Source organism: Ceratotherium simum, chromosome 17, assembly GCF_057802395.1.
Source record: "Ceratotherium simum simum isolate JZ-2026a chromosome 17, ASM5780239v1, whole genome shotgun sequence".
Taxonomy (NCBI): Eukaryota; Metazoa; Chordata; class Mammalia; order Perissodactyla; family Rhinocerotidae; genus Ceratotherium; species Ceratotherium simum.
In genome coordinates, this window is record NC_141916.1 from 19,764,627 (window position 1) to 19,789,631 (window position 25,005).

Genomic DNA, 25,005 nt, shown 5'->3' on the forward strand with positions numbered 1-25,005 from the left:
TCGCTCTATCCCCAAAGCTAGAGCAACGCCTGGAACATACAGTATATGCTTAATAAATATTTGTTGAATAAATGACTGCATTGATTATGATGATGATGACAACGAAACCTCAGACGACATGGCCACAAATTCTAACAATTTTCCCAAAAATAAGAATTGCAGTTCCGAAACTGGATCCCGGAAGACTGTGGAAACCTGACAATAAAAGATCTGAGGCTGAAGGCTGGGGCAAGCAAAGGGAATATGCTGGAACTTTGGCCTCTTTTTTCCTATCCAAGGACCCCAGAGACCTTGCAAAACGGAGGCCTAGAATCAGAAATTCCAGCCCAGCCAGTACGGGTATTTTCCATCCAGATTGTTCGCAGCCACTTTTGCTAGGTTGCAAATGCGCAAACACCTCTAGGACCCCAGGTTCCTTTCTGTTTCTTTATGAATGAACCGGCTCTAGTCTACGCATGCGCAGCTCCTGGTTCTCCCGCTCCACGTGAGGCCCACCCTTCCCTCCTGCTGCCGGCCCCGCCCTTACCCTTTCTCATGGACCAATGGCGAGCGGCCTGGGGGGCGGAGCCCGGAGCGGCGCGGCACTGTAGTTCCCCCGGCGCCGGGCTCCCTCGCGTTAGTCTTGCTGTGTTGTGATCACGTGGCCAGCTCCGGGCGCGGCGCTTGTTTTGGTTTCCCTCTAGCTTGCCCCTGGCAGCTTAGGGGTTAGCGACTTTCCTGTGCCGGTTTGCGCGCCTGCATACACTCTGACCTCCTCTTCTTAGGGCTTTCTCAGCCCGCAGTTCTGTAAGCCCCTCGGGGCCGGCTCCTGCCATGCCGCTAGTTCGTTACAGGAAGGTGGTCATCCTCGGATACCGCTCTGTAGGTGAGTCTCCGCCTTGGGGAGAGCACGGACGCACCGCGGCTTTGTGGCCAGAGGAGGCGCGCTGCCGCGGGAACGTGACCCAGGGAGGAATGGAGGCATCGTTAGAACGGGGGTGTAGAGCGAGGGTTGAGAGGATGGAGGAGGAAAGGCTGGGGTGGTGGTAGTGTGTGGAGAGCTGCAGGAAGCCGGAGCATGTAAGGGTTAATGTGGGCTTGGCTGCAGGAACATCAGAGTGGTCCCCAGAGTTACTCTGGGGGGTGGGGATGGGATCAGGATTTGATGATGGGGGCGCGGTCTGTGTGCGTGTCTGGGTGAGGGGGCAGACTTGATCCTAGGGAATTCCGGATCTTCCCGGGGTGGGTGGGGTGGGGAAAGGCGGCAGGAAAGCTTTCCTGCGGCGCTATTGAATGCATCCGGTGGCCAAGGTGCACAGACCCAGGGCGAAAAGAGGGTGAGGGAGGCTAAGGGAAAGCATTGCATGGGGCACTCACAGGCTAGGGTGCTAATTTGGGGTCCTCTTTAGTCCTGGGCCACAGCCCGAAAGGACAGAGGTTGTGAATGTGGATGGTTGATTTGGATACAACTACCACTGCTTCCCACAGGGAAGACATCTTTGGCACATCAGTTTGTGGAGGGCGAGTTCCTGGAAGGCTATGATCCTACAGTGGAGAATAGTGAGTAGAATTCTTCCCTAGGGGTGGGGCAAGGAGGGCTTGGGTGCCCCACTCAACTCCATAAATTCGGGATTTTCTTGGTGCCAAGGGGTTGATTTAATTAGACATTAAATCGAATCTCTTCTCTAGCAGTCCTGTTCTATGAGTGGAGCTAGAATGTGGACTTTGCAAGATACTGAGTCCAGGATGGTGTAGATGTAGACAATAAGAACCCTAACATTGTCTCTCCAATTTCCTGGAGAGCTGTCTGGACCTGGTCCATCTGTGTCACCCCCAGGGTTAAGAAAGTATGGGGCACACATCACTAGCCCTACAAGGCACCTCAGTTAAGTTTTCTTTTCTTTTCAGCTTACAGCAAGATACTGACTCTTGGCAAAGATGAGTTTCACCTACATCTGGTGGACACAGCAGGGCAGGTACCAGTTTGGGGTAGGGTATCTAAATGTGGCAGTTCAGTCCTGGGAGATGAAGTCTGGTAGCCTCTGTGGCTTATCTGTAAAGTAATATTAAAAGAAAAGCATTTTAGCAGCTAGTAGTGTGCAGTGCTCATTGGAACTACTCTATAAATACTTGTGGAATAGAAGTGACTGGAGTAGGGAGTGCCCCAGGGAGGGTCCCCAGGATGCAGCCCACCACCCTTTGCTATTTGAGTGTTGTGGATCTCAGTATTGATATTTCTATTTCTTGTCAGGATGAGTACAGCATTCTGCCCTATTCACTCATCATTGGGGTCCATGGTTATGTGCTTGTATATTCTGTCACCTCTCTGCATAGGTAAGTGAGTTGTGAGTGGAGACTTGGGAGGATCTGAGGGCTGTGCCAGAATAAGGTTATAGCTCCATATCTTGTGTCTAAAGCTTCCAAGTCATTGAGAGTCTGTACCAAAAGCTACATGAAGGCCATGGGAAAACCCGGTAAGTGGCCCTGGGGGACAGAGACATAGTGTGGACATGAGGGGATGGGAGAGGGCAGAGGGGAGTATTGGTCCAAGTTAGGGAGGAGGCCGAGACATAGATCCTGTCTGGTCTGATGGAGAGTTGTCCAGCTGTGATAATGAAGGAGGTTGGGGTCCATGGGGAATGGGAGGGGATCCTATAGTAACTGCTGTTTCCTCACAGGGTTCCAGTAGTGCTAGTGGGGAACAAGGCAGATCTCTCTCCAAACAGGTATGGAAATCTCTGCAGCTCAAGGTGAAGGAAAGTGAGCTGGACTAGGAATCAGTCAGGCTCTAGTCCTGGCTCTGCCACTGGCTTGAACAAGTTCACTGCACCTCTTTTCATTTCTAACTTGAAGGTCATGACAAGATAACCCTTCTATTGCAAAAGCTATAATTTCATATTTTAAGCCTCAGTCCTAGGCTCCTTTGTTTTCCTGTATTTTCTCCTTCCCCAACCCTCCTCCCAAACCTTGGAAGTGAGATGGGTCAGAGGAAGTCTAGATTCTATAAAGATTTTGAAGAGAACATGGGGACACTGCTATCCTCCATCTTCATGTCCCAAATTTGCTTCTAGGGAGGTCAAGGCAGTTGATGGGAAGAAGCTGGCAGAGTCCTGGGGTGCGACATTTATGGAGTCATCTGCCCGAGAGAATCAGGTGCTGGGCCTGAAGATTAAGAGGGTGGTCGGGGTAGCAGTGTTTGTCTTATGGCACTGCTTGGTGGTAGGGATGGTGGGGGAGTTGGGTATTCACCTCAGAGCTGGGCGGTATTGGCAGGGAACTGACTTTTTGCCCTGAATCCCTGTCCCTTGCAGCTGACACAAGGCATCTTCACCAAAGTCATCCAGGAGATTGCCCGAGTGGAGAATTCCTATGGGCAAGAGCGCCGCTGCCGGCTCATGTGAGCCCTTGGGCATGGGGTAGCTGCCTTGACTCTGCCCCTGGCACTTGCCAGGCTCCAGTGGGGGCAGGCCCTCAGGACTTCACGGGTATGGTTGCCAGCTGTGTCCCTGGCTCTCTGGGCACACAGTGTGGTACCCTCATATTTGCACACTTTCCCCAGGCTCCAGTGGCCTGGTTGTCAATGTTTACAAAGGGGCAAGGATGTCTCATGGGCACTGGCCTCTAGCCCTCTGTTTTTGCTAAATGAGTTGTTATAATCTGCGGGGTTGGGATATGAGTCCTGGGCATTGCTTATTCAGGACCCAGTCTCCTATGTTGGTTTTGGGTATTGGCTGGGTGAGGGGAGCTGGGGACTCCTGAAGTGGAGCTGGCTCCCTGGGGTAACAATGTATATATGCAAATAAACTGAGAAATCTTTTTGTCGTTGACTTCTGTGTATTTGGGGAGAGCTCAGGGCCAATATCTCCTTTTCCAAAGAGTGATGACTATGGTCTTTGGAGGGAAATCAGGGCTAATTCTTTCCTCCTACTTCATTCCTCTTCCTTACTCCTCACTCATTCAGGACTATTACCCTGAGACTTACTACTTGTCTTTCCCACCTTTACTTTCCACTGGGTCCTCCCTATACAGGTACCAGTTGGCTGCCACTCCCATCCAAGTTTGTAGGCTCTCAAGATCCCCTTAACTACAGAAACACCACCCTCTAGTGGCCAGCTGCCACATGCTGACCTCGCTTCCCTCCTGGGGCCTTGGAATTTGCTGGAACTCAGAGAGAGTAGGGTTTGGGGAGGAGGAAGGGAGCCCCTCATTCCTAATAATGTAAAAATGGTGAAGGAGTGTAGACGTGGGGACTAAAGTGTTGTGAAGATTTTGGCTTTCTAAGAGAGTTGAGTAGTGTAAGAAATAATGCCCCTGGTGTGTATCAATCCCCCCACCCCTCCATGTACCCCGTGCCTTTCATTAACATGGATGTTCTTTGCTCTTTTCATACCTTTGGTGACCTTTTCATATCTTTCACACCTTTGGAGTCAGGCTACTTTTTAGGTGTCAAAGGCTATTGCCTCTGCCCTTTCTTATTGACCCACCACCTCAGTAGGAGGACAGATATTCTACCTAGGAGGGTTTGGTCCTATCTGCTGCTACTTTTCCTGCCCCCTCCCCAGCTCTAGGGCCAAACTGGCCTAATACCTCCTCCAAGGACTTACAAGGGTTACCTGAATGGTATTCTTCACAGGGAGGGCATAGACTTCTGCCAACCAGGCACCCTGTCAATGTACTTAGTTGGGGAGCATGGACAAAATGTGGTGTGATTTTTAGCTGTGATCTTGTTAATGCCTGGCTCCAGGCTAGTGGGGCTCACAGTTGGAGATGATGGTTTGTCATATTGGTTTTCAAAAGTCCTGCCACCTGCTTTTGCATCTCTGATTCAGAATCTAAAAAGAAATAAGGGCTGCTGGAAGGAGCATACTCCAAAGAGCAATCTTAGTGGTTTAGGAGTCTCTTTAGGGTTGTCACTGCTCTCTCTCCTTGTATTAAAATTAGGTCCTTTTGCACATCTGACCTGGAATACTCATTACAGGGACCTACCTTCCTGCTGCCATTTTCATGAGGTCTGGGATAGACTTACAAATGTCTGAGGTTTTCTAGAAGCGTATCGAGCAATTTGAAAGCCTGATAGCAGTAAAGAATAGTGGTTAATGGCTGGGTTGGAATAGTAATTCTTCCACTTAGCTGTGTGACCTTGGGCAGTCAGTTAACCTCTCTGTGCCTCAGTTTCTCATTTTGAAGTGTAGTTAAACCTTCTTCACATGGTTGAGGTGAAAATTAAATTGAGGTGATATATGAAATGCTTAGTACAGTCCCTCATATATAATAAACCCTTAAGAAATGGTGGTTATCATCTTATTGGAGGTTTTTCTAGTGAGGGTCTGCCTCCCTGCCTCTGGATATAGAGAGCAGGGAGGGGCCTTCCATTTTCCAACATCTGTCTCTTGGTTAATTCATTCCACTATAGCTAGGACAGGTGTGGGGTCACTGCTGGATTTTTTTGCTGAAATAGACCTGAACTGTCAGTGCAGGGCACATGATGTCAGTGTGTGGCTAGCACAGGACACATCTAGTCCCAATCCCTCCTATGACCCTGGCCAGTAGGGATTTAGGTCTCCTGCACTGTCCAATATGGAAGCCACAAGTCACATTTGGCTATTTAAGTTTAATTTAGTATTAAAATTAAATAAAATAAAAAGTTCCTCAGTTGCACCACCTACATTTCAAAGTGCTCAATAGCTATATGTGGCTAAGCCATATTAGATAGTGTGGATATAGTTCATTTCCATCATGGCAGAAAGTTCTATTGGACAGCACTGTAAACCCTTTCCCACGAAACCAGCCCTGCATCTGATCTGCCTGCCTCTTTCTCCACATCTTCCTTAAATCCTAGGAAAAACATGGCCATTGGTTTGAACCATAGCTCAACTTCTCACCAGTTCCTTGGGCAATTTTACCTATTTTAGCCTCAATTTCGTCATCTGTAACACGGACATAATTCCACGTAACTCAAACCGAGGGCAAGGAATAACTAAGAATATATAAAGTATCTAGTATATAGTTAATTTGTCTCCTCCTGTTCATCCTTGGGTACAGCTAATGCAGAAAAGGCATTCCAATCCCATCTCCTCCAGACTTGGGTGCGTGTGTGTGGGAGCGGGGGGTGCCTGCAAGCAGTGTTTTGGGATCTTGTTTGGGTAACAGTACTTCGGCCAGGTACCAGTGCATCCCCTCTGTTTACTAAAAAAGGGGAGACAGGCCCTGAAGATCCGGAGAGAAAGACTGGGGGTGGGGGTGGGAACGCCCGGGAAAGAAGGGGAAACTCTACATTTATGTTTTGATGGGGGAGGTGTGTGTGGTGATTGTGGGGGCACTGACAGTCCTCTTTGGGGTTTGAGAGCCAGAAGGAACAACCAGGGACTCGTTCCGCTTTCCTTCGGGCCCCCGAACGTGGCAAGAACCCACCCTTTGCAGCGCCAGGCGCCGTGCCTCACTTTCTCCATTTGCGGACTCCAGTTCCCAGGATGCAGAGCAGCGGCCAATCTCCTGGCTCTTCTTCCATCCCCCTCCCGGGAAAGACTGCCCCTGGCCAAGGCAAGGGGGCAGCTGGAGTTTCAGGGACCGATAACTCCCAGGGAACGGAATTAGAAAGTGGCCGGAGTCCTAGTTTCACGATCTGGGCGGTCAAGCAGGCAGTTCCAGGGCCGAGGCGAAGAAGAGGGGGGCTTCATTCCCACGTGTCTGCACAGCGGCCGGCCCGGCGCAGTCGGGGTTAACCCGCGGCGGAGGGATCCCGCAGCGTGTGCGTAGAACTGCAGAGTCACAGCCTTTCCTCCGAGAGGACCGTCTCCCTCCGCCGCTCCGCTCCAACACAAAATAGGGCCGCGTCTTCTCCTTTCTCACCTTCTCGAGTGGGGTTCCCCAGGCAAAAGGCTCCCCCGGATCTCGCGCCGGAGGCTCCGTGAATCTCCACGACCGCTGCCGAGATCTCGGGCCAGGAAATAGCCCCTTCGCAGGAACCACCCTACCGGCCGAACAGGAGGCGGAGGGGGGGAGGCGGAGCGGCGCCGCGCTGCACTACTTTCCTCTCCGGTTGCAAATGGCTGCCTCGTTCCCCACTTTCCGCTCAGTTTCCTGACCCCCCGGCGCCGGGAGCCGGGGTTGGGCCATGCACCTCTAGGCCCCCCGCGATCACAGCCAGCCGGGGGTCAAGGGGGTGCCGCCGATCAGAGCCGGCCAGGCCGGGGGCGGGGCAGCTCCCGAGGCCAGAGGGGAAGGGAGGCGAGCGCAGGGCCTGGAGCGGCCGGAGGGGAGCGGGCAGAGGGCTCGCACCGCCCGCCCCTTCCTCTTCCTCGCCCACCTACCCTCCTCCCTTCCCCGGGGGGAGCAGAAGGTGGGGGGCTCGAAGCCACCGAGGGCGAGCGCTCGGGGTCGAGGAGCCCGGCGCTGGGTGTGTGTCAGGTTCAGCCCCGCGGCCCCGCCGGCTCCGCGTCGCCGTAGGTCGCGCGGCCCCGGGGCGCCAGCCCGGGCGGGGAGAGGGGCTCGGCGCTCCTGCGAGGGTCTCACGTTCCATCCGGGCCCGGCGCGGGGCGGCGCGGCATTCCTTCCGGGCTGCTGGGGAGGCGCCTCGACGTTCCATCTGGAGAGCCTCGACGTTCCGCCCGAGCCCAGCGCGGGCGGCCGGGGCGCTGGCCCGGCCCTAGGACTGAGAGGCCGCCCGGCGACGCGGATGCGGAGCCTGCTCGCCCAAGATCAAAGCCACCGGTGCTCTCTTTGTGTCCGCTCGGGATTCGCCGCCCTGGGGCTGTCCATGGAAACCTAAACTGCTGGAACCCGAGGCAGAGAACCCCTCTTTGGCTTCTTGCTTTTTTGGGGGGGGAGGGTGGCCACTCCGACCTGGATTTACCGTTCTTGGCCCCCGTAAGCCCCCCCGTGCGGGGGGCGGCTGTGATCGCTCTGGCGGTTGGAGGTCGGGGAGCGGCCCGGGCTCTGGCCATGTTCTCGGATGAGGATTTCTGGATCGCCCTGTGAAGAGGTGAGTGAAGTCCGCCCGGCCGGGGCCCAGAAAGGGTTGGACTGGGGGCATAGCCAGATGGACTATCTTGGCCGGAGCTGGCCTTTAGGTTGGAGAAAGGGGTGCCAGAGCTGAGGAGGGTTGCTTTGGCAGGGTCTGTCAAGGCAACTTGAGCCGGTCGCCAGGGCAGAAGTGAGGCCTGGTGTCTTGGGGTGTGCCTCTTTAAAGACTAGGGGTTCATGGAACCGCAGGAGTTTGGGAACCTGGCCAGATTGCCTCTCTGCTTGTTTATTTTTGTGTTGAGGGGAGCTCTACTAAACTAGGACCCAGGCCCTGATGCCAGCACCAATCCCAGTCGGCTGCTTCTCCCTCAGGGTTCCTTGTGGGCCTTGGGAACAGAACAACTTTGGGGGTGGGGGTAGGGTGCCACTGCCGGGTCAGACTTACTGCCAGGTTGGACTTTAAGGTTGTTTTTGCCCATCCGGGCACCCAGAGCAGTCTTTGGGAGACTCAAGGAACCCTAGATCCTTCACTAGGCCTTATTTCACTGTGCAAAGGGGAGAGTGTGTGGAAACAGACTAGTGTGATGAAGGAGGTGGCTGGGGCATGGAGGAGGCGGGGCTGGGGGCAGCTCTGGCCTTGCTGTTCAACTTTAAACTACCCCTGCCTGGCAAAGTGACCCCAGCGAGGCCTAGTGCTGTCTTAGCCTGCTTTGCCTCCTCTCCTCTCGGGATGGACATAATCTCTAGGGGGATTATAGAGGAGGCTGTTGAGATTTGCTTCCCTGCGAATGTGGGCTGCAAAAAATGGCTTTTGTCTCCTGCTTTCTCTGGGCCTGGTGTGGAGACCTGGTTGCCCATAAGTCCCTGGCCAATTCTGCAGCCCCTCTCAGACCTCTCCAATCCTTTTCATCAGGGAATGTTAACCAGCTCTCTGATCCTGTCCCAACCCTGTGGAATAGGGTGGCCTGTACCTCTTTGGAGCAGAAATGACCTGATCAGAGCTGTTTCTGCTGAAGCCAGCGTTTCTAGCCCTGGCAGGAGGTGTTGGGGAGAAGGACTGTGTATGTGAGTGCGTGAAGGGTGCAGCATGAGCCTCATGCCTCTGGACCCTGGGCTGGGACAGCCCCTCTCACAGCTGTCATGCTGCCCAGCAGGGATTTGGCTGGTGTGTTTTGCTCCCTCACTCCACCCCCTCTCACATACATAGGCTAGATCTCTTTGAACCTGGTCTTGGAAAGGAGAAAATAGGTTTTGGCCTCGAAAGCTTTCTGGGTGGTAACCTGAGGTGAGAAGTGGGATAGGGGTGGTGAGGTGAGGCTAGCTGTCACCCATACTGTCTGCCCCTGCCTCCTGTGGAGAGCCCCTCCTGTTGCCTGTCCCCAAAGAACTTCCTTACTAGTTAGCTGTGGCTGACCCCAGGATGACCCAGAGACAGTCTGGAGGGTCTACAGGGCCGGTGTTGTCATTTGGATTCTTCCTGGAGGGCTGACCCAAAATGGGGGTGGGGAGAGGTGTGGTTTGACTCTTAGACTGGGAACCAGGAAGTCCTGAGTTCTACAGACGAGCTGTTCACTCAAGGGCCTGCTTCAGCCTTTCACCTCTCCAAGCCTCCATTTCCCCTTTAAATGGAGTTAAAGCTATTGGTCTGGGATGGAGGCAGGGAGGAGAGTGGGTTGAGATGAATCCCTGTCTTCTTCCTTGCTATTTTGGGCCTCTTAGGCCTAGGACTAAGGGGAGCCAGCACAGTTTAACCCCCTAGATCTGTACTTCTCTGGGATCTCTAGTTTCCTAGAGGAAGCCTGGCCAGGCGTTAGCCCAGTTCAGATCCAGGGAAAAAACCCTTGGAGTGTATGTGTGATTTTTGGCTGTGATTGATGGGACAGGGGAACCTGTGGTCTTCATTTGTTTAGATCTGGTCAGGGGCCTGACAACTGGGATTCAGCATAGGGATGCAGGTGCTAGACTGCAGGGGTAGGGAAATGGGGCTCAGGCTTCTTGGAGGTGCCCTTAGATTCTTTTTGGTATAGTTTGGAGGACACTCTGCTCTTCACTTCTTGATTTCTCATTTTCCGTAGCCCCATGAATGAGGCTCGGGCTTTGGAGGGTGTTGGTATTCTGTCTCCCCAGGCTGCATGAAGGTGGTTTCTGGATCTCCCCGAGCAGTGCCAGCCTTACCAGCTTGAGAGGGCTGCGCTCGGGGGAGGGCAGAGGAATTTGTCCCTCTGGCCTTGTGTTAGGCAGTCCTCCTCCACTCACTGTATTATCACTGTTGCTTTTTATTTCTTGCTGTTTGTGACTCCTTTGGCTTCAACTTTGAGAGCAGAGCGGGTGGAGGATCTTTGGGGGCATGTAATGGTAAGGTACATTTAGGAAACTTTGAAGCCTTCAGGGTGTGGTCAGGCCTTGAATGACTGAATAGGAAGAAGGGCCTGGCTGGTGCCCTGACCAACCCCTACTTCCCATAGGTGGCTTCTAAGGGCCCCTTTTAAGTTCCAGAGCAGCTTTTCTGTGGGCCAGCGAGATGACCGCCCTGCTTTCGTTTCAGGTGTGGTTGTGTGGTAGGTTTGGGAAGGAGATGATCTGGGAATGGAAGTAACAGTTATCACATGATACTTCACTTTCCCAATCTAGTAGATTGTGTTAGTGTGAGGGGAAAAAAGTAAAATAAAATTTCCTGTGATATGTCACAGGAGGTGCATTGCCAGTCTCTGGAAATGGAATATGAGCTCAGGGAAAGGAGACGGATATTGTGGTTCTTAGGTAATTGCTTTACTGATCCTGGGCACCTTTGAGGGTTCCCCCGTCTCATCTGCCCCAGTCACAAAACCCCAAGTGGCTGACTGGGGTATTTAGTTTGGGAAGAGGGGCTTGTCCTTACTAAGGTTGGTGTGGTCCCTCTGGTTAAAGAAGAGGAGTGGAAAAGGTGAGAAATAAATTACTCAAACTTTTATTTAGAGTTCTGTTTTAGGGGTTCCCCCCACCTTCTCTAGGTACACTATACTTGCTTTCTCTGCTTAAGCCCCTGCCCTTCCCACTATGAGCTGCTGGCACCTATCCCTTTCTCCCTTCTTCTTTGGGATTCCTTTCCTGTTCCTCACCTCTGTAATTCTTCTTATTCATTACTTCTTTCTTTTTTGTACTATGCTTAGTTCCTTCTGAGGTTTAGGAAAATATGCCCAAAAGTGTAGGTTTCAGCATTCTTAGGTGTAACTTTAGTGTGTTTCATTTAGCTCTGGTATAGGCAGGTGTATCTTAGAAGAGGGGACCGTTACCCCCCACCCCCATAGTGTGTGTGGAAACCCTGCTTGACGGAAGAGGAAGGAAGCTACTCTGCTCTGCTGTGTCCTGCCCCGTTTAGAACTCCTCCAAGTGGCAGTGTGCTCCCTGAGACTACAACTCCCAGCATGCCTAGCCTCAGGCCTGACTACACATGCTCAGTAACTCTTAAGGCCCACTTCTGTTAACTACTAGGGACATCAGAGGAGGAAGGGCAGTTGGCGTTGCTAAGGGCAACGACCTGAGGCCTTCAGGCTGGGTGAGATCCTGAGTTCAGTCACTGCAGGCGCCAAGGGTGGGCTGAGCTGGATTTGGATGGGCAGTGGGTGGAAATTGGGGAGTTTCTTCTGTTGTGATTGGGATGTCCTGGTTGAAACCAGTAGAGGTGGGGGAGATCCATCCATAGCTGGGCTTTAGTTCCAGTAATATATTCTACATCCTGCAAGACCCCAGACCCTCTCTCTGGAAGAGGGATTTCGGCTGGACTCAGACTTCTTGGGTTATGACTACCTCTAGGTTGGCGCTGACAGACCTCTAGGATGGTGACTTGAGACCTGAGGAAAGAGGCCAGGGGATAGGGCCCACCAGAAGCCAAGGACTCAGACCTGAGGCAAAGGGTGGTGCTAGATGTAGATTGGATGTGCTTCTAGTTGGATGCTATTGCCCTGGGAAGTCTTAGGCAGGAGGTGGGAAGTGGGAAAGGGGAGTGGATCCCCTGAGAATCCAGAGTGGGAGAAGAGGGTATGTGTTTATCTGGGGAGGAGGTAGGCAGTGGGATAAGGATTAGGGAGAAGGACTTTCCTTGTCGTTAGTACAGGATTTTGTAGATATGGCTTTGCTGTGAATTCTGTAGGGTCTAGATACCATTAGCTGCTTCCTTCTAGGATTCTGGGAAAAGTGCTTAGTGGGGAGACTTACTAGACATATAGATATCTCTTTTGACTCTGACAGGTCTCCCCGAGAGGGCCCTGCCCAGTCGGAGAGAGGGATGGACAGCCAGAAGCCGCCTGGTGAGGATAAAGATTCAGAACCGGCAGGTGAGTAGGGCAAATTCTGGGTTTGCTGGCAGCTTTCTGTGCTTCCCCGGCAACCTTAGATTTCTGGTGGTAGCACAAGGGTGGTAGCTAAGTCTGTCTAATAGACAGGTAATTGAGGGACTTTGTTCTTTGGGACAAAAGTAGAAATGCCATCACTGTGATCCAAGGGTTTTGGATAATCTCGTGGGTCTGATGAGTGGACTAGTATTAAATAGAGGGTGATGGCTGATGCGTGCTTCTCTCTCTGCTCATTCAGCTGATGGACCTGCAGCCTCCAAGGAGTCAGGCGCCACTGAGCCAGACCTTCCCAACCCACATGTGGGGGAGGTCTCTCTGCCAAGTTCTGGGGGTCCCAGGCTTCGGGAGCCTCTCCAGGACTGCAGGTAACTAGTTTGGGGAAATGAGGATTTGATTTGAGAGTCAGAAGCTTTCAAGAAGGAAGATTTAGGAAAATGAGTGTTTGGGCAGCATAGGTGTGCTAAATCACGGGGTTGTTGGGGTGCCTGTGGGCAGGGGCCTGGTGTGGTGCTGATGCCTGTGTGTTCACAGTGGGGGTCCAGTGCGGCGCTGTGCTCTCTGTAACTGCGGGGAGCCCAGTCTACACGGGCAGCGGGAGCTGCGGCGCTTTGAGTTGCCATTTGACTGGCCCCAGTGTCCAGTGGTGTCCCCTGGGGGGAACCCAGGGCCCAGTGAGGCAGTGCTGCCCAGTGAGGACCTATCACAGATTGGTTTCCCTGAGGGTCTGACACCTGCCCACCTAGGAGAACCTGGAGGTGAGTGAAGGGAAGGCGGGTAATTGACTTGGGCAGGAAAGAGGGTAGGGGCTGGGTGGTCCTGATTACCTTTTTGTTAACTCTTTCCTTTCTATTTACCTCTTTCCACCTATAAAGGATCCTGCTGGGCTCACCATTGGTGTGCTGCGTGGTCGGCAGGCGTGTGGGGGCAGGAGGGCCCAGAACTATGTGGTGTGGACAAGGCCATCTTCTCAGGGATCTCCCAGGTAGGGCTGGAGCCAGGGGATTGCCTAGGCAGAGGGCAGGGTGGGTAGGGCTGGTGGGCTTCTGAGAGTCAGGGTAGAATTAGAAGGGCAGTGGGTATACTGGGGCAGAGCTAGTGCCTTTCTTATTGCTTTGGAGAGAGCTGGCTGGCACTGAGGCCTTGTCTACACCCTGGCAGCGCTGCTCCCACTGCACCAGGCTTGGTGCCTCCATCCCTTGCCGCTCGCCCGGATGTCCACGGCTTTACCACTTCCCCTGTGCGACTGCCAGCGGTTCCTTCTTATCCATGAAAACACTGCAGCTGCTATGCCCGGAGCACAGTGAGGGGGCCGCACATCTGGGTGAGAAGTCCTGCTCTTTGGACGTAGGGCAAATGGGGGGCCAAGTGTGCCTGGGGATTTTGTACTCTGTAGAGCACTCATCGAAGTCTATAATTGTAGACTGTCAGTCTGCCCCACTAAAATAGGTGTGAACTTTGTGAGTTTACTGTGGTGTCTGCAGTGCCTAGAACAGTGCCTGGCATGTCTTAGGAAGACACTTAGTAACTACTTGTTATTTATTCATTCTGTGTCCATAGAATGCCTGTTACGCAGCGGGCCGGCCTGGTGGCGTAGTGGTTAAGTGCGCACTCCTCTTCGGCAGCCCAGGGTTCGCAGGCCCAAATCCCAGGCGTGCACTGACGCACCGCTTGTCAAGCCATGCTGTGGTGGCATCCCATATAAAGTAGAGGAAGATGGGCATGGATGTTAGCCCAGGGCCAACCTTCCTCAGCAAAAAAAAGAAAAAAAAAAAAAGAGGAGGATCGGCATTGGATGTTAGCTCAGGGCTAATCTTCCTCATAGAGAAAAAAGAATGCCTGTTAAGCAGATAGCACTGTCCTGAGTGCTGCAAGGGATCCATAGCTGACCTGTGTTCTCTGTCCCTTCCCACTGCAGAGGAGGCTCGTTGTGCAGTATGTGAGGGGCCGGGGGAATTGTGTGACCTGTTCTTCTGTACCAGCTGTGGGCATCACTATCATGGGGCCTGCCTGGACACTGCTCTGACTGCCCGCAAGCGTGCTGGCTGGCAGTGCCCTGAATGCAAAGTGTGCCAAGCCTGCACGTAAGAATGGGAGGGCAGGAGGGCAGCCTTAGGCAAAGGACAGGGTAGAGTTGAAAATGAGGGCAGGGAGGACCCTGTTACGTGCCCTGTGCCCCTGCAGGAAACCTGGGAATGACTCTAAGATGCTGGTCTGTGAGACATGTGACAAAGGATACCATACCTTCTGCCTAAAACCACCTATGGAGGAACTGCCTGCTCACTCTTGGAAGTGCAAGGTGAGTGTCCCGATTCTGCCTCCTACAACATCCTGAGTTTCTCTCTTGTTACGGGTCCTGTGCTTGCCTTCAGTCTCTGCTGTCTGACCAATGCCTGTTTTTGCCTGCTCCCTTCCCCCAGGCATGCCGGGTATGCCGGGCCTGTGGGGCAGGCTCAGCAGAGCTGAATCCCAACTCTGAGTGGTTTGAGAACTACTCGCTTTGTCATCGCTGTCACAAAGCCCAGGGAGGACAGCCTGTCAGTTCTGTTTCTGAGCAGCATCCTCCTGTCTGTAGCAGGTAAGTGGTGTGGACTGGAAGAGATTGGGATGGGAGATGGGAAGTACTGAGATTGGCAGGGGCCATGTTAAAGCAAGTTGACTCTGAGAGGAGAGCCCTAAAGTGCAATCCAAAAGATTCATGCCTTCCCCCAGTGTGCTTTTTGGGAGTTGATAGCTGATGAGAGCCACGGTGCCTGCTCCCCTGTACCCTCTGCAGATTCTCACCCCCAGAGCCTGGCGATAGCCCCACTGATGAGCTCAATGCTCTGTACGTTGCATGCCAAGAGCAGCCAAAGGGTGGGCTTGTGACCTCTATGCAACCCAAGGAACCGGGGCCCCTGCAATGTGAAGCCAAACCACTAGGTGAGTAGTGTTTGAGGGTCCCTGAAAATAATCCCCTTGTGTTCTGTGGCAAGGGACAGTTTCTGCTTTGCCCCACACCCTGCACTTTCTGTGGAGTGGAGCTGAGCTAGGTTGGAGCATAGTGTTCTATGTATGCAGGGAGAGCAGGGGCCCAACTTGAGCCCCAGTTGGAGGCCCCCCTAAATGAGGAGATGCCACTGCTGCCCCCACCTGAGGAGTCGCCCCTGTCCCCACCACCTGAGGAATCACCCACATCCCCACCGCCTGAGGCATCGCGCCTGTCCCCACCGCCTGAGGAATCACCCCTCTCTCCACCACCTGAGGAGTCTCCTCTGTCTCCCCCACCTGAGTCATCACCTTTTTCTCCACTGGAGGAGTCACCTTTCTCTCCACCAGAGGAGTCGCCCCCATCTCCCCCACTTGAGACACCCCTATCCCCACCACCTGAAGCATCACCCCTATCCCCACCGCTTGAGGAGTCTCCACTGTCCCCCCCACCCGAGGAATTGCCCACTTCCCCACCACCTGAAGCATCTCGCCTGTCTCCACCACCTGAGGAGTCACCCATGTCTCCTCCACCTGAAGAGTCACCCATGTCTCCACCACCTGAGGCATCTCGTCTGTTCCCACCATTTGAAGAATCACCCCTGTCCCCTCCACCGGAGGAGTCTCCCCTCTCCCCACCACCTGAGGCATCGCGCTTGTCCCCGCCACCTGAGGACTCACCCACGTCCCCACCACCTGAAGACTCGCCTATGTCCCCCCCACCTGAGGTATCTCGCCTGTCCCCCCTGCCTGAGGTGTCACGTCTGTCCCCACCGCCTGAGGAATCTCCCCTGTCCCCACCACCTGAAGAGTCTCCCACGTCCCCTCCACCTGAGGCTTCACGCCTGTCCCCACCACCTGAGGACTCACCCACATCTCCACCACCTGAAGACTCACCTGCATCCCCGCCACCAGAGGACTTGCTCATGTCCCTCCCGTTGGAGGAGTCACCCCTGTCGCCACTGCCTGAGGAACCTCGACTCTGCCCCCAGCCTGAGGAGCCGCGCCTGTCTCCTCGTTCTGAGGGGCCATACCTGTCCCCTGCACCTGAGGGGCTGTGTCTGTCCCCTCGGCTGGAGGAACCACGTCTGTCCCCTCGGCCTGAGGAGCCACACCTGTCCCCCCGGCCTGAGGAGCCACGCCTGTCCCCTGCACCTGAGGAACTGCATCTGTCTCCTCGGCCTGAGGAGCTGCATCTGTCCCCCCAACCTGAGGAGCCACGCCTGTCCCCCCCTCCGGAGGAGCTGCACCTGTCCCCACGGACTGAGGAGCTACCCCTGTCCCCCCGGCCTGCAGAGCTGCACCTGTCCCCCCATCCTGAGGAGCCGCACCTGTCCCCCCCCACTGAGGAGCCACAGCTGTCACCCGTGCCTGAGGAGCCGCGCCTGTCCCCCCGGCCTGAGGAGTCACACCTGTCCCCCCAGCCTGAGGAACCATGTCTGTCCCCTCGACCTGAAGAGCCCCCTGAGGAGCAAGGCCTGTGCCCTGCACCTGAGGAATTGCCCTTGTTCCTCCCACCTGGGGAGCCACCCTTATCCCCCTTGCTTGGAGAGCCGGCCCTGTCTGAGCCTGGGGAACCACCTCTGTCCCCTCTGCCGGAGGAGCTGCCATTGTCCCCATCTGGGGAGCCATCCTTGTCACCTCAGCTGATGCCCCCAGGTAAGGGGATGTTCGTATCCTGTTACTCTGGGACAGTCTTCACTCTTTATAGCGCATCTAATCTAAGAGCCTCCCTTTTTCTCTTTCCCTCCAGATCCTCTTCCTCCTCCACTCTCACCCATTATCACAGCTGTGGCCCCGCCAGCCCTGTCTCCTTTGGGGGAGTTAGAGTACCCCTTTGGTGCCAAAGGGGACAGTGACACTGAGTCGCCATTGGCTGCCCCCATCCTAGAGACACCCATCAGCCCTCCACCAGAAGCTAACTGCACTGACCCTGAGCCTGTACCCCCTATGATCCTTCCCCCATCTCCAGGCTCCCCAATGGGACTCGCCTCTCCCATCCTGATGGAGCCCCTTCCCCCTCGGTGTTCTCCACTCATCCAGCATTCCCTCCCTCCCCAAAACTCCCCTCCTTCCCAGTGCTCTCCTCCTGCTCTGCCACTGTCCATTCCCTCCCCATTGAGTCCCATGGAGAAGGCAGTGGAGGTCTCAGAGGAGGCTGAGCCACATGAGATGGAGACTGAGAAAGTCCCAGAACCTGAGTGCCCAGCCTTAGAACCCAGCCCTACGAGTCCTCTCCCCTCCCCCATGGGGAACCTTTCCTGCCCCGCACCTAGCCCTGCCCCAGCCCTGGATGACTTCTCTGGCCTAGGGGAAGACGTAGCCCCTCTGGATGGGACTGACACTCCTGGTTCACAACCAGAGGCTGGACAGACCCCTGGCAGTTTGGCTAGTGAACTTAAGGGTTCCCCTGTGCTCCTGGACCCCGAGGAGCTGGCCCCTGTGACCCCTATGGAGGTCTATGGCCCAGAATGCAAGCAGGCAGGGCAGGGCTCACCCTGTGAAGAGCAAGAGGAGCCACGTGCACCAGTGGCCCCTACCCCACCCACTCTCATCAAATCTGACATCGTTAATGAGATCTCCAATCTGAGCCAGGGCGATGCCAGTGCCAGTTTTCCTGGCTCAGAGCCCCTGCTGGGCTCTCCTGACCCTGAAGGGGGTGGTTCCTTGTCCATGGAGCTGGGGGTATCTACAGATGTTAGTCCAGCCCGAGATGAGGGCTCCCTGCGGCTCTGTACCGACTCGCTGCCAGAGACTGATGACTCGCTATTGTGTGATGCTGGGACAGCTGTCAGTGGAGGCAAAGCCGAGGGGGACAAGGGGAGGCGGCGCAGCTCACCAGCTCGTTCCCGCATCAAACAGGTGAGGGGCTATCCAGCCACCAGATGTGGTCAATGTTGTGTTACTGTCAGAGGTATAGTCCAGTGTCACTGACACCTTCTCACCTGTTTTATTGAATTCTAGACTCGCATAGTCCATCCTCTTATTTTACTGAGGAGAATACTGATACGTAGAGGGGGAAGTGACTTGCCCAGGTTCATGGTTACTCAGTAATAGAATCAGGCTAGAAACTGAGATCTTTCTGAAGCTGGTATTTTTCTCATTGTACCACATTAGCTACTCTTCTTGGGAGAGGGAGAATGGTTTGGGCCAGAGCTACTGACCTGTTGCTGTCTGAGAGCTTGGCTTTCCCTTGTCCTGATGGGGACCCCTGGACTCTTACCTATCATGCTCTCTCCATTCGTGTCCTCTCATCCCTCCCAGCCTGTGGACCCAACATGCTAGCCGTTGACCTGCTCCCATAATCATCCCCTTCCCTCACTCAGGGTCGCAGCAGTAGTTTCCCAGGAAGACGCCGGCCACGTGGAGGAGCCCATGGAGGACGTGGGAGAGGACGGGCCCGGCTAAAATCAACTACTTCTTCCATTGAGACTCTGGTAGTAAGGAGAGGCCTCCCATCCCCCAAACTGCTTCAGCTGGCCCCTTCCGGATTAAACACTCTTTAAATCCTGCCAGTCCCCTGCACGCTCACCTACTTGCCTGCTAGCCTAGGGCCTGTCCAGCTGTGTCTGTGCTCTTTCTGTCCACTTGGTCCCCAGCCTTCTCTGAAATCTCTGCTGTTGGGGCTGAGGCCCAGTTTGGGAGCTGGGGTGTTCTGCTTCTTAGTGCTGGCTCCTGGCCTTCATCTTAGCCAGGGGTTCATGCCTCCTTTCCCCAACACCAAAGAGGAAAATGGCTTAGTAGGGGCAGATTTAGCTGCCTCACTTTCCACAACTCTCTGCCTATAAGGTTGCTGATATCGATAGCTCTCCCAGCAAGGAGGAAGAAGATGATGATGACGACACCATGCAAAATACTGTGGTTCTCTTCTCCAACACAGACAAGTTTGTCCTAATGCAGGTACCACACTTGAGTCGTGTAGTGCCATCCTCAGCAGTAGAGACCCGACAGGCTGAACATTGGGTGTGTGTTTTGGTGGGAGGCTAAATGGGGAAAACCAAGGACCTACTTCTGGGGGTACCCAGCTAATGAGAAAACAGACAGTGAATCAGAATCATGTTGTTCATCTGTTTGTCCATCCAGCAAATTTTTCTTGAGTGTCTCCTCTGAGCTTGGCACTGAGGTAGGAGCTAGGCATATTGCAGTGAAAAAGGCACAAATGGTCTCCACCATACTGAAGCTTAATGTCTAGGGAGCTTATGTATATTCCCACATGAATAATCTTGAAGCTGATAGAATTTTGTCACATGTTACTTTCTCATCCTGACCAGTCTTTACCCATCTTATCTTCCTTCCACTTCTCCTTAGCTTTACCCAAGTCAGGCTATATCAATTCAGATTACGTGATCAGATGAGCAAGGCATGCTGGGAGGGAACAGGGGCCCATGATGGCTTATAGTATCCTAATGCCATGGGAGGGCTTTTGGTTCCCTGACTCCCTCCTCTCAGATTAATGGTAGTGTAGTCAGTTGCCGGAACTGAGTAGGATGAGGAGACCAGCTTGGACATTTGGGTTTCTCCCTGTATGTTTCTCCAGGATATGTGTGTGGTATGTGGCAGCTTTGGCCGAGGGGCAGAGGGCCACCTCCTTGCCTGTTCCCAGTGCTCTCAGTGCTATCACCCTTACTGTGTCAACAGCAAGGTGAGTTCAGGGCCCAAGAGGCCTGGGCTGGGGAATGGGGTCAGTTACTTCTTATCCTAGGCCCCTGTCCTGGCCATACTACTTAAAGCGGCCATTGGCCATGGAAGTCATTCCTCAGTCACCAGTGGTTATCAGACTTGTCTTGGGGAAGAGTACTTTGGAAATCGTGGTGGTCTTTATTAGTTTCTTTGTGGTAGACCGTGACTTACTGGTATAATTCAATCCATCATACAAACTTTGGGGGGCTGGCCCGGTGGCATAGTGGTTAAGTTCATGCACTGTGCTTCAGTGGCCCAGGGTTTGCAGGTTCGAATTCCGGGTGCAGACCGATGCACCGCTCATCAAGCCATGCTGTGGCGGTGTCCCACACACAAAATAGAGGAAGATGGGCACAGATGTTAGCTCGGAGCCAATCTTCCTCAACAAAAAGAGGAAGATTGGCAACAGATGTTCTCTCAGGGCCAATCTTCCTCACCAAAACAAAAAACAAATCTATGAGAACTTTACTAGTAGAAAACGTGATATGGTCTGGAGATAAAATGTAAAATCAAAATCCTAGCACAGGTCTCCAAAGAGAAAGCAGTGTTTTTGATCTAAGCATGATCAGTAGTTTTGGGGTTTTCATAAATGTTAATTTAGAACTTGTCCACTGCTAACATTCATTAACTTACAGCAGTAGCAAATTCTAAATGTTCAAGAAAAATTGGGGGAATTACAACCTAATTCTATGCACAATCTTTTTGGGGACTTGGCTAGTGAAAGGTCATAATGAGGCAGTGGCCGGGTGAGGCTGTTCTCTACTCAGCAGAGGTCTCTGGGCTTAAGTTTAGTCTAAACTGAAACCTTAAGTTTAGAGCCACCATTTTTGGGGTGAAGGTGCCCTGCATAGCCTCCCTATGCTCAAATGGAGGTCTGGCCTGTGCTCTAGAGTCCTCCAGCCCCACCCATGTGAGTCCCACCCTCCCCTAAGGGGTCTGCCCTCCCCTCTGTGTCACACCCTGAAGAATTGCCATCTTCTGCACCAGATCACCAAGGTGATGCTGCTGAAGGGCTGGCGTTGTGTGGAGTGCATCGTGTGTGAGGTGTGTGGCCAGGCCTCAGACCCCTCACGCCTGCTGCTCTGTGATGACTGTGACATTAGCTACCACACGTACTGCCTGGACCCCCCGCTGCTCACCGTGCCCAAGGGCGGCTGGAAGTGCAAGTGGTAAGGAGACCGAGGATCTTCTCAGGGGCCTGGGCCTGAGGTGTTAGAATGGATGTGATGTTGAATACATAACAGAGGCTGGGTTTAGAACGCCAGGCCAGTCGCTTGGTTCTCAGTGAGGGCACTTCTGGGTGCCTTGGGTAGGTTAGGTGCTGAGGGTCTATCTTTCTGCCCCCACCAGGTGTGTGTCTTGTATGCAGTGTGGGGCCGCCTCTCCTGGCTTCCACTGTGAATGGCAGAATAGTTACACACATTGTGGGCCCTGCGCCAGCCTGGTGACCTGCCCTATCTGTCATGCCCCATATGTGGAGGAGGACCTGCTAATCCAGTGCCGCCACTGTGAACGGTGAGGGTGCCCCTTTCCTCTTATATAGGCCCCCTCTTCTATGTTCTTAGCCTTGCATTGTCTGAGTTTATTTTCTGCTGTCTCCCTTCTCCCAGGTGGATGCATGCTGGCTGCGAGAGCCTCTTTACAGAAGATGATGTAGAGCAGGCAGCTGATGAGGGCTTCGACTGTGTCTCCTGCCAGCCTTACGTGGTCAAGCCTACTGGTGAGTACCAGGTGCTGTGGAGGGGGAGGAGGAGTCATGGTGCCTTGCTTTGGAACGGGGCCTCAAGCTGCCTTGGTTTGTCTTTCTCTCCACAGCGCCTGTTGCGCCTCCAGAGTTGGTGCCTATGAAGGTGAAAGAGCCAGGTGAGTCACAGAAATTCTGAATGCCAAGGCCAGAGGAGAACTTAGACACCATCTAGTGCGGCCCCAGCCTCCCAACTTGATCACCTCATTTTCAGGGGAGGAAACTAACCCCCAGGGAGGTTAAGTGGCCTGCCCAAGATCACCTAGTAGGTTAGTGGTAAAGTTACGACTAGAACCAAGGCTTCCAGTTTCCCAGCAGAGTTCTTTCCACCAGGCAACATGGCCTTTGTACTGCCAGCATCTCATCTCCAGAGAGCACAGAACACAGCTGTTTCTCCTCAGTGAAGGGGGCTGGGGCCATCTCCTCCTCCATCACGGTGTGGGTGCTGCTCCTGGCATCTCAGGCACTGTGCTGGCATTCAGCAAGTAGTGGCCCTCCTAGCCCCAGATGGCCAGAAAATATATTTGGTGAACTTAGCGTTAATCATGAGCAAAGTCAGGCCTCTGCAGTAGCAGAATCCCCCTGGGTCACTGATGGAGAACTCAGGCCTCAGCTAGGACCCCTTGGTGGCCTGTCTTCCCCAGCCTTCAGACCCCACTCTGGACTTTGGTCTGTCTTTCTCTCACTGCTTTTGTCTCAGCTAAGGACTTAGGCCGAAACTTGGAGTTCTGGTTTCCTGGGGCCTCCAGGGGTCCAGGGGTCACATGCTCATCCCCTTTGTGCAGAGCCCCAGTACTTTCGCTTCGAGGGTGTGTGGCTGACAGAAACGGGCATGGCCGTGCTGCGTAACCTGACCATGTCGCCCCTGCACAAGCGGCGCCAACGGCGAGGACGGCTTGGCCTCCCAGGCGAGGCAGGGTTAGAGGGTTCGGAGCCCTCAGATGCCCTTGGCCCTGATGACAAGAAGGATGGGGACCTGGACACTGACGAGCTGCTCAAGGGTGAAGGTCAGGCTAGGGAATCTCAGGGAGTGGCAAAGTAGTGGGAGCCTGTGAGAGCTGGATGTTGGGTGGGGGCAGCAGTGCCACTCCCAGTCACCCTCAAGCCACTGGTGGTCTTGTCCAAATGGCTCTGTGGCAAGGCACTTAGCTCTCTGTTCTTGGGTGGCAGGATGACAAGGTTACAAGGGCCCATGCCTCTGATCTGCCTCTATCTCCTCTGTACCCATACATAGGTGCTGTTGAACACATGGAATGTGAAATTAAACTGGAGGGCCCCGTCAGCCCTGATGGGGAGCCTGGCAAAGAGGAGACCGAGGAAAGCAAAAAACGCAAACGCAAACCCTATCGGCCTGGTGAGGCCCTGGGATGGGGAGGTGGGTGGTGAGGGGCAGCTCCCCAGGTCCCTAGCGGCTTCTCAGCCTCAGCTCTGCCTTCTCGTAGGCATCGGTGGTTTCATGGTGCGACAGCGGAAATCCCACACACGTGTGAAAAAGGGGCCTGCTGCACAGGCGGAGGTGTTGAGTGGGGATGGGCAGCCCGACGAGGGTGAGACGGGTGAGGGCTCCAGTGGGGCCTGGGAGAAGGTGGGGATCCACAGGATCTATGGAGCACTGCCAGGGAGGCCCTGGGGAGGCTCACTCAAAGGGCCAAGAGGGTGGTGGGCCCAACTGGTGTTGAGGGAGAGAGTAGGCAGAAAGTGTCCAGAGGCCGCGTTGGGAGCAGCATTCCCAGTGTCTGCAGAGAGGCTGACACCTGCCATTCTGTCCCCAGTGATGCCTGCTGACCTGCCTGCAGAGGGCTCCGTGGACCAGAGCTTAGCTGATGGGGATGAGAAGAAGAAGCAGCAGCGGCGAGGGCGCAAAAAGAGCAAACTAGAGGACATGTTCCCTGCTTACCTGCAGGTGGGTCTGAGGCTCTGGGGTGTGGGGGTGGTATCTGCCCTGTAGCGCATGAAGAAGCCTGTATCTGCCTGACTCCTCCCACAGGAAGCCTTCTTTGGGAAGGAGCTGCTGGACCTGAGCCGGAAGGCCCTTTTTGCAGTTGGGGTGGGCCGGCCAAGCTTTGGACTAGGAACCCAAAAGGCCAAGGGGGATGGAGGCTCAGATAGGAAGGAGCTCCCCAACTCACAGAAAGGTTAGTTGTGTGAGGGTAAGGTGGTCTGAAGGAATCCAGCTTCCCTCTGTGCTTAGGAGCTGGCAAGGGAATTTGGTGTGGAATGGGCTGGTCTCCAGGAGTTGAGGGTGGGCCAAGGGCCTTGGCCTGTGGAGCTGGGAACCCATTCTGGGCATCAGGTATAGGGCACCTCTGATTGGAGTGGGGACTATTGCTTGTAGGAGATGATGGTCCAGATGTTGCAGATGAAGAATCCCGTGGCCCCGAGGGCAAGGCTGATACACCAGGTGAGGGCTGCTGGGAGGACTGTATCCTATCTTGGTTTTGCCTCTGTCAACTTGTTCTGCCCGAGCACCATCAGGGTTGGAGGCTGGAAACTATTCCATGTCCTCTGTGGTTCAGGGTGGCAAGTGTGGTACCTCCATACTGGCCTTGGCTGATGGGTTTCTCCTGGCAATTGCAGGACCTGAAGATGGGGGCGTGAAGGCATCCCCAGTGCCCAGTGACCCTGAGAAGCCAGGCACCCCAGGTGAAGGGATGCTTAGCTCTGACTTAGACAGGATTCCCACGGAAGGTGAGGCTGTGACCCGCACTCATCGTGTGTAAGGGTCCTCTATGGGAGAAAGAGAAGGTCTTACCTCTCTTTGTACTGGAGAAGGTGGGACTCTTATCTGTACAGCTTCTTTGGTGGGGTGTCCTGGGCACCTTCCCTGGCTATGACCATTGGTAGATCTGTGGTGTCCCCTGAACTCCACAGTCTTCCTCAACAGCATCTTTCATCAATCCCCACAGAACTGCCCAAGATGGAGTCCAAGGACCTGCAACAGCTCTTCAAGGATGTTCTGGGTTCCGAACGAGAGCAGCATCTGGGCTGTGGAACCCCTGGTCTAGATGGCAGCCGTACACCATTGCAGAGGCCCTTTCTTCAAGGTGATACGGCTGAGAGTGGTTCGAAGACTGGGTGGACAGGTATGGCTGAGCTTGTCCTCAGGATGGGCCTCTTGCTCCCTTTCTCTGATCCTGTGCTTCTTGTAGGTGGACTCCCTTTGGGCAGTCTCCCCTCCAGCAGCCCAATGGACTCCTACCCGGGCCTCTGCCAGTCCCCATTCCTGGATTCTAGGTTGGTATCAATGCTTAACCTCTGTGGGCAGTCCCTGTTGTCCCCTCCCTCCCATTGGGGTCATGCTGAGGGAGGGAACCTTAGACTCCTGGGTGCTGCTGTAGCAATACT

General features: G+C 54.3%; 2 protein-coding genes across 9 annotated transcripts in view; both read left to right on the plus strand.

The window, feature by feature from the left end:
• The first annotated feature begins 631 nt into the window (after nucleotides 1-631).
• On the plus strand, nucleotides 632-3,806 carry RHEBL1 (RHEB like 1). Of its 2 annotated transcripts, XM_004428972.3 has the most exons (8): nucleotides 633-865; nucleotides 1,468-1,539; nucleotides 1,888-1,955; nucleotides 2,231-2,313; nucleotides 2,397-2,453; nucleotides 2,658-2,705; nucleotides 3,051-3,132; nucleotides 3,291-3,806. In XM_004428972.3, exons 1-8 carry the CDS (start codon nucleotides 814-816, stop codon nucleotides 3,378-3,380), a joined length of 552 nt encoding a protein of 183 aa, XP_004429029.1. In that variant the 5' UTR covers nucleotides 633-813; the 3' UTR covers nucleotides 3,381-3,806. The 2 variants fall into 2 exon arrangements, with proteins under 2 accessions (XP_087298595.1, XP_004429029.1); XM_087442469.1 differs by lacking the exon at nucleotides 2,397-2,453 and having other exon boundaries at nucleotides 632-865.
• A 4,015-nt stretch (nucleotides 3,807-7,821) lies between these two features.
• The window catches only part of KMT2D (lysine methyltransferase 2D), a 39,327-nt gene continuing 22,143 nt past the window's right edge, over nucleotides 7,822-25,005 (plus strand). For 4 of the 7 annotated variants that reach the window (XM_087442461.1, XM_087442465.1, XM_087442466.1 and 1 more), the window contains exons 1-28: nucleotides 7,822-7,960; nucleotides 12,169-12,254; nucleotides 12,511-12,637; nucleotides 12,804-13,027; nucleotides 13,145-13,254; nucleotides 13,431-13,593; nucleotides 14,188-14,353; nucleotides 14,454-14,568; nucleotides 14,690-14,847; nucleotides 15,046-15,191; nucleotides 15,330-16,895; nucleotides 16,990-18,098; nucleotides 18,563-18,676; nucleotides 19,026-19,136; nucleotides 19,774-19,878; nucleotides 20,904-21,085; nucleotides 21,267-21,431; nucleotides 21,527-21,636; nucleotides 21,732-21,779; nucleotides 22,446-22,667; nucleotides 22,895-23,014; nucleotides 23,103-23,216; nucleotides 23,433-23,563; nucleotides 23,648-23,795; nucleotides 23,996-24,061; nucleotides 24,238-24,348; nucleotides 24,567-24,704; nucleotides 24,810-24,894. In XM_087442461.1, the coding sequence (XP_087298587.1) occupies nucleotides 12,206-12,254; nucleotides 12,511-12,637; nucleotides 12,804-13,027; nucleotides 13,145-13,254; nucleotides 13,431-13,593; nucleotides 14,188-14,353; nucleotides 14,454-14,568; nucleotides 14,690-14,847; nucleotides 15,046-15,191; nucleotides 15,330-16,895; nucleotides 16,990-18,098; nucleotides 18,563-18,676; nucleotides 19,026-19,136; nucleotides 19,774-19,878; nucleotides 20,904-21,085; nucleotides 21,267-21,431; nucleotides 21,527-21,636; nucleotides 21,732-21,779; nucleotides 22,446-22,667; nucleotides 22,895-23,014; nucleotides 23,103-23,216; nucleotides 23,433-23,563; nucleotides 23,648-23,795; nucleotides 23,996-24,061; nucleotides 24,238-24,348; nucleotides 24,567-24,704; nucleotides 24,810-24,894 (5,903 nt within the window). In that variant the 5' untranslated portion in view covers nucleotides 7,822-7,960; nucleotides 12,169-12,205. The remainder of the gene's footprint in view (nucleotides 7,961-12,168; nucleotides 12,255-12,510; nucleotides 12,638-12,803; nucleotides 13,028-13,144; nucleotides 13,255-13,430; nucleotides 13,594-14,187; nucleotides 14,354-14,453; nucleotides 14,569-14,689; nucleotides 14,848-15,045; nucleotides 15,192-15,329; nucleotides 16,896-16,989; nucleotides 18,099-18,562; nucleotides 18,677-19,025; nucleotides 19,137-19,773; nucleotides 19,879-20,903; nucleotides 21,086-21,266; nucleotides 21,432-21,526; nucleotides 21,637-21,731; nucleotides 21,780-22,445; nucleotides 22,668-22,894; nucleotides 23,015-23,102; nucleotides 23,217-23,432; nucleotides 23,564-23,647; nucleotides 23,796-23,995; nucleotides 24,062-24,237; nucleotides 24,349-24,566; nucleotides 24,705-24,809; nucleotides 24,895-25,005) is intronic. The other 3 variants (XM_087442463.1, XM_014786411.2, XM_087442462.1) reach the window with 2 other exon arrangements.